This window comes from Propithecus coquereli, unplaced genomic scaffold, assembly GCF_000956105.1.
Source record: "Propithecus coquereli isolate 6110/MARCELLA unplaced genomic scaffold, Pcoq_1.0 Scaffold501, whole genome shotgun sequence".
NCBI lineage: Eukaryota > Metazoa > Chordata > Mammalia > Primates > Indriidae > Propithecus > Propithecus coquereli.
The window spans coordinates 1,117,759-1,130,146 of NW_012150853.1; the positions used below are offsets into that span (position 1 = coordinate 1,117,759).

Sequence of the window (12,388 nt, forward strand, 5' to 3'; positions counted from 1 at the left end):
CCTCAGATTTCCACCTTAATTTGGAAACTCACCTTGTATGATTCCAGTGGAGAATGGACTTGAGTGAGATGCATGTGTACAGGGTGTACCATCCGGGCTTCTCTGTGCTGCCTGCCGGTGTGGGGGTGGCGGAGGCAGGTTTGAGCTGGGTCTTCAGGACGCACAGTTTTCCAGAGGGGAGCCTGGGGCACAAGCGTGCGTGGAGGTGCGGCTCTGTCTCCGGTGGTTCAGGGTTCCCGCCCTGCCGGGCAGTCTCAGCTGGGTGGCACCTGCACGGGGTACTTGGAGTCAGGCTGAGGGTCAGGTGGCATCAGTCACTGCCCTTATCCTATTGGCACCGGAAATGGTGCCAGGGAAATTGGCATGGTGTCCATACGCCCCTGAGACTTTCAGGCTCTCGCCCTGAAGTGCAGATTTCAAATGGAATCCCTGGGTCCCCTTCACAGATCCACTGAAGCTAAATTTCCTGCGAAGGGCACGTGAGTTTATCTTTTTAACCAGTATCCTAAAGTCTGACCAAAACCCTTGGTGACCGAGTGGCATCTCCGGGCCTGCACCCTGGTCAGGGGAGCAGCAAGAGCACTCTTAGAGCCTTTGCTTGCTCTGCCTGCACGACCTCCAGGTTTCCTGGAGTTTAACGGTGGACTCTTCGACCGGGCAATGATGGGGCTTTGCTGTGAGCCTCAGTGGGGCACGGAGTTCCTGTGGGTGCTGTCCCTGGTCAGCCACAACCTGGCACGAGTGTGAGGACCAGTGAGGCCCAGCAGGAGTGGAGCCGAAACATTTGGAAATAGGGATTTGTTTCTCGGCATTAACGCCTAGCCCCTCCCCAGGTGTATACGATGTGAACGGTGGCCTGGGGATGGGGTCCTCACTGTTCATGGGAAGTTGACAGCTGCCAGCATCCATCTTGGCTTGGCAGAGTTTCTGTTCTTTGAGTGTCATGTGAGGAACCTGACGCAGGAACGTAGCAGGTGTGTGCTCTGGAAGGGTTTGCTGCCATGGAGCCTGCAGCTGGCTCTAATGTGGCCCAACTGGACAGGCCAGACAGAGGGCTGCAAGGTGGACAGACCAAGAGGGCCCCATGGCCAGGGAGCAGCAGAGATGAAGGGTGTCCCATCCTGGCTCTGGTGACTGGGGTGGGTGGGGGGAGGCCGTCCCATCCTGGCTCTGGTGACTGGGGTGGGTGGGGGGAGGCCGTCCCATCCTGGCTCTGGTGACTGGGGTGGGTGGGGTGAGGGTGTCCCATCCTGGCTCTGGTCGCTGGGGCGGGATCAGCGGGAGGCATCTCAGCCTGGCAGCTCAGCTCTGGCATCTCACTTGAGCTCTGGGCTTGTGTAGCGGCTGCCTGGGGGGCTCCCTGAGGCTGTCTAGTGGGCCTGGCCCTCCCCAGCCCCTTCTTGTGAGAGGGCCCATCATTCTGGAGGAACCTGCTACCCACCGCCCTCCCGCGTCCCTCCCACCTACCTGCAAAAGTGCAGTCAGGGCGCACGTCAGGCCCACTGGCATAGCCTGGCCAACCTCGCTCGTGCCTCCACTCTCTGCTCCCAGCCACACCGGCTCCTTTGTCTTCCTCCAGTCCCCTGAGCGCCTTTTAGCCCCTGGGCTGTGGCTCTTGCCACCACCTTGGACAGTAGACCTTTTCCACTGGGTTTTGCAGCCTCCCTGGCATGTGCCCTTGGAGGCTGCCTCTGTACCTGCCCTCACCCCGATTTTCCTCCATTGTTTACTGTTTCTCTCCCGAGTGTCAGCTGCGGAGGGCAGGGTCTTGCCTTGGTCTCTATGTGGTAGGGCCAGTCTCAAGTCACTTGGGCAGAGCTGCTGGTGGAGGAAGGAAGAGGGCACAGGTTTTTGTTTTGGGAGCTCTATGTGGTCAGCTGAGGCCAGGCCACAAGAGGAACCCGAGGCCGTGTCTGGGAGGGAGGACTATGGGACGCTGGCGGGAGCTCTGTGTGAGGGGCTGGGACGCAGAAACAGGCCTGTGTGGTGCGAGGTCATGGGGCCGGGAGCATGGGTTCCTGAGGTTAAGGGATGCGGAGCTGGGTCCAGGGAGGAGACGGGACAGTGAGGCCTGTGTGACCCGAGAGAGGTCGTGTTCTGGACAGTGACTTCGTTTCTTGGGTTGGAGCGGGAAGATCTGACAAGAGCAGACGTCTGTGCACAGTGTTTCGAATTGGGAGGACGCGGTGAGGGGCATGTGCACTGAGGGGCCGCTGAGACGTGGGGAGGGAGGTTCTTGGTGTTGGAGGCCTCCATCGGGCTACACTGTGACACGCTGTGCCGTTTCCTTCTGGCAGATTTATCACACGCCCGGACGTCAAGCAGCAGAAGATGGCAGGTTTCCTGGACTGGAGCTTGTGCACCTTGGCCTGCTCCTCCTTCCAGACCCTTGAGGGGGTCATCGCCATAGACGGGACGCTGCAGGCCCTGGTAAGCACTGCCCCGGGGCACAGCCTCAGGGTCTGGAGACAGCAGGGAAATAAATGGTGCTTCACGCAGGACTGTGGAACGTGGTTTACATGCCATTCCGTTTTGAAGTGATTGGAACCTGGTCAGGTTTGTTTAGCCCTGGCAGGGTCCTGGACGGTCTTTGCTCCGCAGCTGTGGGTCCTGCCTCGTTAACCAGCCGGCCTCGTCCCTGCGCTCGCCACCAGAGGGCAGTGGTGCCTGCCTTTCGGGCAAGTGTCTCCTCTGGTTTTCTCCTGCTTAATTTTGTTATACAGCACAGTTATCAGAACCAGCTCTAATGAAATGAGGCAGGTGATTTGAAACTTGGTTTTGTTCAAATGGTCGGGTTAGGCTGTTTGTGATGCCCGTGTTTAACACAGACCCTGAAGGTGCCCAGCAGGTGCCCCGCCTCCAGCCTTGACTGGCCCTTTCTTTGCTTGTCTGTTGCGTTGCCTTTTCTAGTGCTATGGAGGAGAAAAGATCTAGTTTAAGTTTTGCAGAAGAGGATGAGGCCTGGGGGTCAAGGCTGCGAAGCTCCCAGGCCAGCCTTCTCCGGAGAGGGAGCCAGCAGCCCTCTGTGGCCCCCAGTGTCTGGGGGACAGACCTACCTCTTTCTTTAATTGCAGTGGGGAGACTTGGAGAGCAGCTCTTGTCCTTGTCTCTGACGTCGCGGCAGCCCCCCGAGGAGAGCAGGGTGCTTTGGAGTGCGTGACCGAGCGCAGCGTCTCAGGTGGTCCTGTCTGCGTCCTTGCAGGTTCTGAGGAGGAGTGGGAAGCTGCCGGGGCTGGGTGGAGAGTGGGGCTGATGGTGCAGTATCCCTGGGCTTGAGCAAGCCTGGGGGGACGCTGCGCTGGACCCCCTCGTCCGCTCGCCGCAGCCCCTTTGCTTTCCTGCTGGTTGCGTCGGGTAAACGTCCTCAACATCTGCTTCTTCCAGCCGTGTTGCCATTGTCTTTGGGAAGGTGGCCATTCAGATGATGGGAATCTGTCAAAACACGTAAGAAAGAAACCTGGGAAGAGAAAAACATTTTCTAATCCTGGCTCTGCCAAGGCGACATCTGCTTTCTTCAGGCCTCTTCCAGCCTCCACACACGTGTGATGTCGTACGGCAGTTCTCAAACCTCAAATGTAGTTTGTATGCCACAAATAATGCATCCTTTTAAAGCGAATAATTCAGTAGTTTTTGGAATATTCACAGGTTGTGCAACCGTCACTATTATCTAATTCCAGGACGCTGTCATCACCCCAGAAAGAAACCTATTACCCCCTGAGTGGTCACTCCTCAGCCCCTAGCGTCGTTGATCCACCTTGTCTGTGGGTTTGCCTGTCGGGGACACCTCACATAAATGGGCTCACACCGCGTGACCTTGTGTGTCTGGCGGCTCTTGCCCAGCCTGCGTCGGAGCTTCATTTCTGTGGCCGAATGATAGCCCAGTGTGTGGGTGTTTGTGGCTATAGCGAGTGAGGCTGCTGTGAGCCTCCACTTGAAAGCTTTTGTTTGAACTTAGCTTTCAGTTCCCTTGGGCGTGTAACAATAGTTTTTAAAATTTTTAAATAATCATTTGAATCTTTTTCTTTCTGACTTTTTGAGAAAAGTGTTTTTGGCTGCATGCCTGACGTGTTGGTGGAATTGAGAGCACCTGCCTTGCCAGGCGTTTGGGGGCTACGAGTACAGGTGACAGGCGTGCCCTCAAGCGCCCCTTGCTCCGGTTGTGTGGGGAGGTGCCTAAAGGGGATTTTGTCGTGATTGTTGGTTTAATTGTGCTAGTGGAGGTCAGTGCAGGCTGAGGCTGGCCTTTGGTGGCTGGGTATGGGGAGCGGTGAGGGTGGGGTCTGATGTGTCAGGTGTGTGCCCGCTGTGCTGTTGGTCGGTGGATCCTCGGGATGTTGTACGTTTATGCTTCAGGTGATTCCGGTGGAGCGGGTGGATTGAGATGGTTAATTTGAAGGTTTGGGTGTAACTGGATTCTTTTTTTTGTTGTTGTTTTGTTTTTTTTTGAGACAGAGTCTTGCTCTGTTACCCTGGGTAGAGTGCATGGCGTCAGCCTAGCTCGCAGCAACCTCAAACTCCTGGGTTCAAGCGATCCTCCTGCCTCAGCCTCCCGAGTAGCTGGGACTACAGGCGTGCGCCACCATGCCCGGCTAATTTTTTCTATGTATATTTTTAGTTGTCCAGCCAATTTCTTTCTATTTTTAGTAGAGACAGGGATCTCGATCTTGCTCAGGCTGGTCTTGAACTTCTCACCTCGAGCAATCCTCCTGCCTCGGCCTCCCGGAGTGCTAGGATTACAGGCGTGAGCCACTGTGCCCAGCCTGGATTCTTAATTTTTGCCATGAGTCTTACTGAAAAGTTTTAGGTCAGGAAAACAAGTGGAAGGTCTAACAAAATGTAACGGGAGCTCATCGGTGCATGGTGGCCCTGCAGGGTAGGACGCTGGACTTGCCCCACACGTGGGGGCTGCTTTGAGAGGTAAACATGTTTGGCCTTGCTCAGGTGAGTTCTTAGACCACCTTCACCCTGTCAGGAAGCTTCATTTTTGACAGGCTTCTGGGGGCTCCTGTAGCCAGCTCCTTGCCAGCCTGGCCTGGGAGTGTCTCCCCCAACCCCATCACCCCTGTCCCCTGCCTTGTCCTCCCTTGCCCATGGCCATGTTCACATATGACAGAGGTCGGCCTGGTAGGGTCAGCAGGGTGCCCTGACCATCGAGCTGGAGCCAGTTGTGATCTGCAGGCAGGAGAGGCCTCCGTGTGCAGGCTGCCTGAGCGCTTGGTGCTGTGTCCTGGCAGCATCCCGGTGTCTGCCAGCTTCCGTGCCTTGTCCCCTAGCCCAGCTCCTCGGAGCTCAGAAGTCTTCTCAGCTTGGGAAGGTTGTGGTGGCCACTTTTTGTCCAGTTTTGCAATCACTTTGCCCACAGGTTCTTTTTTTTACTTTTTTGATCATCTTGTTGCTTTTTTCTAGATTGTTTCCAAGTTTTCTGTCTCTCCTTCCCTAGGAGAGGAGGCAACACGGTATACAGGTTGCATTCAGAGTACCCAGAGGAGGGCCAGACTTGCTGCCCCTGCTCCTCTGAAGCTGTTGGAGTGGGTTGAATTTTTTTAGTGGAATCAAACCAGCCAAGATTGGGGAGGTGCTTTTTATTTTGACATCTCCAAGTTCCACATTAGGGGGAGAGAACTTCTCATTTTGCCCCTTCCTCCTGAGGTGTGGAAAGGTTTTCTCAAAGGCTTAAAGCTAAGCCTCCGCCACCCAGCTGGGCATGTGTTGGCAAAGGCTGAAGAGGATGCAGCTCTGCCTGCTGTTTGGGGCAGAGCACTTGGGCAGTTGGCCCCCAGTGAGAGTGAGCAATTGTCTGACGCAGCCTCTGAAATCCCTGGGAAGTGAATGAATGAAACTGTGAGGCAACGGCCCCTGGCGGCTCCTGGTGCCAGCACATCCCTCCCAGAGCCTCCTGAGACCCGTGTTTCTTCTGGAAAGTCTCAAGTCGGCTGGGGTTGTGCATGTTGTTTCCTTTTCTTTTTCGAAGGGTCGGTCTGGTCTGACCGAGGTCCCCCAGCAGGAGGAAGCTGTGTTGGGCGCGAGCGGGTGGGAAGGTTTCGCCCTGGGCTTGTCAGAACCGCAGGCAGAGGGCTGGGCGTGCTGCGCGCATGACGAAACTTGCAGGTGTGTTGTGCTGCAGGATTGCGTCTGCTTCCTTTGATGCACTTGGCTCCGTTTTCATCCACCTGTTCATTAGTGTGGGCTAGGCGAAACAGGTGAACTCCCGACAAGTACCGTCGAAACCAAGGCTTGGTTTTTATTTCCCTCGAAGCGTGGTTCTCCTGCAGGGACGATTTTTAACTCTTGTGAGAGGGAAACAAGCATTTGGCAACTTAATTTCACTGGCAGGCCCCTTTACTCTGGCTTGTGCAGACACCCTGGGTTTAGTCCCACTTTAAGCACTGGCTTAAAGCCTTGGCTTTCACCACACTGACGGCTGCTCCCTGGTGTGGCTGGTGGGACTAGTGGCAGCAACGTGCTCTTCTGTGTACCAGCCATTAGGGTCGTGTCTCCCCTTCACAGTTTCTTTCTTTCTTTGTTTTTTTATCATTGATAAAAGCCGAAGTCTTGTGAAAGAACAAAATAGTCACAAACAAGTGTTAAAAACCAGGAAAGCCGAGTAATGGCAGCGCCTCCAGTCCCACCCTGAGCCTGCTGCTGGGCACTCAGGAGGGGAGATGTCGAGTCGAAGCTACTCTTGCGTATAGTTTAAAAAATAAGAGCAGATGCCCAGGGACCAGTGGCTGTGGGCTGGGTTCTGCGTGGGCAGATGGGAGGCACCGGGAACCTCAGACTGAGCTGTTGTTGTCAGGGCTCTGCCCCGGGCCTCTGCTGACTCCGGCTCTCCTGCTGACCCGGGGCAAGGGTGAAGCACCGTGCTGCCTGTGCCCCACCTGGAAGGGAAGCCACCGCTCTTACCTCAGAGGGTGGTGTGAGGCTAATTAGCGCATGTTCAGCGCTTTGAAGATGAAAAGAAGCCAGTTGATTATCCAAAACATTTCTTATCTAGGCTTTGATTTCTTTTCTTTTAGGACCCTTTGGAGACTAGCACCCTCCTGTTCCATTTAGGGTTCAGTGTGGCCAGAGGACACATTATCCACAGTGTCCTTTTTAGTTGTGGCGCTTGCTTAGTGTGGGGTTTTAGGTGGAGAAAATTTGGTAAGGACCATTTGGACATGGACGCTTTTCAGAGTTTGTGCTCTTATAGGATTCAGGGGAAATAAGGAACCTAAAATTATGCTTGGTCAGGTTCCTTGTGCTTTAAATTGGGACCTTGAGCAGCCAGCTCCGGCGCTGTCTTAGCTCCCCATAGCTCGGTGTTCTCCGTGGGGCGGGCAGCGCAGGCATGCGTCTTGTGGGAACCTGTGCGGTGTGCCGCCCACCTTTGCTTCTGCTGGCGCTGCGGGCGTGTGCTCACAGGCAGCCCACACGAGGTCTCGCCGTGGGGAAGGGACTCGTGGGTCCTAGGCCTTACTCTCATTTTGGAGATGCGGAAACAAACACTCAAGCCAAACGGTGGGCCTGCTCCGCACACCTGGCTGGCACTGAGCAGGATAGAGCCACAGGCACCTACCTGGTCTGCAGGTTTATGACACATGGCTGCCCACACCTCCCTGACCCTCCCTCTGACAGGTGGCCCTCAGGCTGTGGCCACGGCTGTTGCCATCTCATCCCATTCACTCCTGACCTTTATTTCCTGACTTCTGACCTTGGTTCTAGAGCCCAGTTCTGTGGGTCTGTTGGGTGTACTTGTGGCACTTCAGCCCCCATGAATCCCAACTCACCTCTGTCTGCCTGTCACTTTTCCCTTGCTGTGTGTGTCTGTGTGACTGACTGTCCGGTAGGCACAGAAGCCGTGACCCCTGGCGGGTCTCGCTGGCTGGCAGCACAGCGCGGCTGAGCTGGTAGGAGAATCGTGTCAGCAGTAGAAAGAACCATCTTGTGCATGTGCTCTGTGTTCTTTCTGTACTTTCCATACTGAGGAATGAGTGATCTGGGAATTGACTTTGCTTAGAATTGTTTTTCCTGTTCTTTCTTGAAGAACCTTTGGGTAGTCAACACTGTTTTGAAAATTGGTCCTTTTCAGGATCGCACGGGGCTCCACGGCCTGTGTGTGCAGAGCCAGTGTTCCCAGGTGGCCGTGGCTAGTCCTGCCGGAAGGTTCGCGGCTCCCCTATGTGGAGAGCCAGGCCCTGCCCAGGCTGCCTCTGCTGTGCCCCTCCATGCTGACGGGTCCCCTGCCTCCCGCATCATAGGTCACCTCGCCAGCGGTGGGCTCGGGGCGAGGCCAGCAGAGTGCCCCGAAGCACGTCCTGGTGTCTTTGACCAGCGAGCTAGTGTCTGCGGGCCCTTCTCTGCCCCCGACCGTCTGGGTCCACAGGTTCTCAGCCATGGTGTTCTTGGTCCTCACGCTTGTTTCTACCCACTGAGGCCCCTGTGTGTCCTGTTGCCCCTCGGCATGTGTCAGTGGTACTGTCCTGGAGACTGGGCGTCAGCACAGCCTCATCCTTCTCTGCCCATCCTTCCTTCCTTGCCTCCCTGCGTCTCCTTTTTTCCACTTCCACGTGGGGCTGGCATCCCTCGCGCCTGAGCAGCCACGTCCACTAGCCTCGTGGCTGTCGGAACCCCCTCCTCTCGCTGGGCTCAGGGCTGGAGCTCAGGCCCTCTCTGGCTTCCAGCCCTGAGCCTGCGCTCCGGCTTCTCCGACGTCCTTCAGGTTCCTGGGATGTCCCTGTGCCATGGTCACTCCCTGCCTGTACCGAGGCTCCCGTGGGTGGCCCAGTTGGCTTAGGGATGATGCGTTATTTCATTTTTCCTGTTGCCACTGGGTTCTCTAGCAGGAATGGTGTGGCGTGCATCTTTCGTACGTTGGCACCTTAGGCAAATGGTGAATGTGCAGTCATTGCTTTTTGGTGGTTGTCAATTGATTGAAAAATGGTTTTTTTTTTTTTTTTTTTTTTTGAGACAGAGTCTCACTGTGTTGCCTGGGCTACAGTGCCGTGGCGTCAGCCTAGCTCACAGCAACTTCCAACTCCTGGGCTCAAGCAATCCTTCTGCCTCAGCCTCCCGGGTAGCTGGGACTACAGGCATGTGCCACCATGCCCGGCTAATTTTTTCTATATATTTTTAGTTGTCCGATTAATTTCTTTCTATTTTTAGCAGAGACGGGGTCTCGCTCTTGCTCAGGCTGGTCTCAAACTCCTGAGCTCAAACAATCCGCCCGCCTCAGCCTCCCAGAGTGCTAGGATTACAGGCGTGAGCCACTGCGCCTGGCAAAAAATGGTTGTTTTTAATCTAAAAATTATTAGGAATTGAAGTGTGGTAGTAACAGAGACATATTTGAGAGGGACTGGAATTCTGCTAAATTTGGGTCTGCCTCTAAGACTGATCCTCTGATTTTCCTGCTCTCTACAAGTCTTTCCTAGTCATAGTTTTCTTTTTATGGCCTGGAGATAGCTGTGTGTGACGTCGTTTTTGCTGCTGTTACACATGGTAAAAGCTCTTTTAGCTTTCCTAAACTTGCAGTTCTCACAGTGACAGGGATGGTTAAAAACCCAGTTCCGGCGCTTCCCCTCTGTGTGGCTGCTCCCAGTCAGTGACATGCTTTTGCTTAGACCCAGTGAGGCTCACATCTGGGTGGAGTCACACCTCACTTGGCCCCGTTGCCGGTCCCTGGCCTCAAAAGCTGGGCTGTTCAGGATAGTGAGCCCAGAGGCAGCCCAGACGCTCAGTGATGAGAGTTATTTAAACTAGAAATGGTAATGCAGTTTGCTCTTTTATGGCTGTTAGATTACTATGTGGGCTGTTTAGAACATTTGAAAAAGCCAGTGAGCAATAAAATACAGTCATGTGCTGCTTAACGAGGGGACACGTCCTGAGAAGTGGGTCATTGGGCGGTTTGGTCGCTGGGTTCTGCACTCCCACAACCGAGGTGCTGCAGCCTGCTGCACACCCAGGGTGTCTGGGTCAGACTCGCTCCTGGGCTGCACACAGGGACAGCACGTGACTGCGGAATACCACAGGCAGCTGTGACGCAGTGTTAAGTATTCACGTATGTAAACACATCCAGACGTAGAAAATATTGATAAGATACAATCTCATGGGACCACTGTCGTCATGTGCAGTCCTTCGTGCACAGGAGCGTGCTCTGTGGTGCCCGACTGTTACGAACACCCGATGAAGGTGAAAAATGGTGTCCGTAAATGACAAAGATAGGACGTCACAGTTGTCCAGTGTTTTACTTTTTTCTTTTTAAACATTTTTTAAGAGATAGGGTCTCACTTTGTTGCCTAGGCTGGGTACAGTGGCTCAGTCACAGCTCGCTGCAGCCTCGAACTCCTGGGCTCAAGTGATCCTCCCACCTCAGCCTCCTGAGTAGCTGGGACTGCAGGCGTGAGCCACCGCGCCTGGTCCGTCTAGTGTTTTCTGAGCTCACTTTTGCAGGCTGTGCTGCCGGGCTTTGCAAACGAAGACGCAGACTGCAGTCTGGGATGTGCTGGGCTGGGGGCCCGTCTGTGAGGGTGAGTGGTGTTTAGCTGACACTCCAAGGTTAGGTAACAATGTGAATACGTTATGGGAAGGTAGAAGCTAGATGTGATTATTTTTATTTCATTTTAAACATTTCATATAAAGTTTATTTTTATGTTTGTATACTTAGAATTATTTGTAATTTATTTGTCACAAATTTATTTTTACCAGAAATAGTATACTTTTCACTCTGGGTGCTACCTGATTCTAATCAGCTGTTTACCCAGCCATTGAAAACTCAGTTTCAACAGTTAAGCTTTTCACTTTCGTAGATTCCTCTTTCCCGGGTGGCGTGTGGCCGTCCTGAGAGAGCAGGCATGTGCTCGCTTCTGGGGGCAGGTGGTGCCCCGGCTGCTGCGGCGCAGGACACGGCGCCCACCTCAGGGCAGGCCTGCCTTCTGTTCCCCAGCGCCCCGTCTGGCACTGGCTACTGTTATTTCTTGGGGTGAGGATGGGGTCCCTTTACCATGCCCTTCACTTTTATTTTGGCAAACCAGCAAATGGGCAGAAGTTGTAATTTTCTAGACTCCAGTTGTGTTGTGGTAGGCGGGTTCTTTCCCATTGTACTGCTGGGGGTGGAGCCTTGGGTTTACGAGAGTCCTCTGTGAAGTGCCTTCGCGTGTTGGGCGGAGGACGCAGTGAAGTTGGGGCTTTGCTTCACTCCACGCAATGTCCGGCCTGGCAGGCTCGTGGCGGCCGAGGCGAGGACCCAGGGCCATGTTCTGAGTGGCGTCTGGCCTAGACTGGCGCTGCTGGTGTTGAGGACCCTCTTCTGTGTCTACGCTGTTCCCTCTCCAGTGGCCTGAGTGGCTTCCTGAGCCTGCAGTGGGGGAGGGTGGTGCGTGCAGTTGGTTGTTTCCCATCACACTGCCTCTTAGCTCCGGAGCAGAACGCAGGAAAACAGAAAGGGAGAAGCCTTGCTACACGGCCGGCTTAGTTATAATATCGTGGCTTCCTGAGAGACCAGGAGCAGGGCCGTGGCATGGGGCGATCCGCTGGCGCAGAGCAAGTGTGGCCCGAGTGGTCTACGAGATGCCGGCCAGGGCTCGCAGGAGGATAAGTGGACTCCCAGAAAAGCCTTTCGTTATCAGCGAGAGCCTCGCCAGGGTTGGCGTGGGGGCCTTTCTCCCAGGGCCTGGGGTGGAGGTGCTTTTCTTGGCCTTGACTTGGTCGTGCCTTAAGGGAGTCTCAAACCAGCATCTCCGGCTTGGCAGTGAGTAAACTCGCTCCCAAGTAGCTCCACGGCCTGTGATTTACTGGGCTTGGAGAACATGCCCCGGGGAGGGAAGCTGGTTTGCACATTGCAGAAAAGCAGGCTGGGGAGGATAGCAATCGAGAGGCGTGGTAGTTTAGAATGATTACTAAGAAACTCGTTTTGTATGCACCTCGCACTGTGCTAGTTTCTAGAACAACAAAAACAGACCTGACAGTCATTTCTCATTAGCCATGTAGTGTGTTTTTGCCTCCTCTCTAAGTGGTGTAATTGCTTCTGTGTAGTGTGCTTTTCAGCAGGTGGTTTTAAGTTGGTTTCTATTATGCCTTCATGAAAAGTGGGGTGTGCCTTCTGTGTTACGGCTTAGCTTGCAAATGCTCAAGACCATCAGATAACTAGAGCGCTGACCAGCACCACACTTTCTCAGGGGTGAAGTGTGGTGAGGATGGCCTTTTTTGTGAAAGAACTGGAAACAAACCCCTGTCTTCATTGACTTTTGTTCCTTCATTTTTGTCCCGTTTGCCCTCCTAAGCCTGTTACGGGAGAGCCAGGAACTGCTGTGACTTTTCTCTTTGTGTGTGCCAAGAGCCCACGAGTTATCCTGTGTAATTCAGCTGGAAATTCTCCCCAGAGCAGTTCCTCTGTCATAGAGAAAGCGTAGGG

The 12,388-nt window shown here is 54.3% G+C and overlaps 1 protein-coding gene across 1 annotated transcript in view; it reads left to right on the forward strand.

Annotated features, from left to right (window-relative positions):
• The window catches only part of TBCD (tubulin folding cofactor D), a 133,380-nt gene that overhangs the window by 14,326 nt on the left and 106,666 nt on the right, over window positions 1-12,388 (forward strand). The window contains exon 7 of the mRNA XM_012656443.1: window positions 2,298-2,430. Coding sequence (XP_012511897.1) covers window positions 2,298-2,430 — 133 coding nt within the window. The remainder of the gene's footprint in view (window positions 1-2,297; window positions 2,431-12,388) is intronic.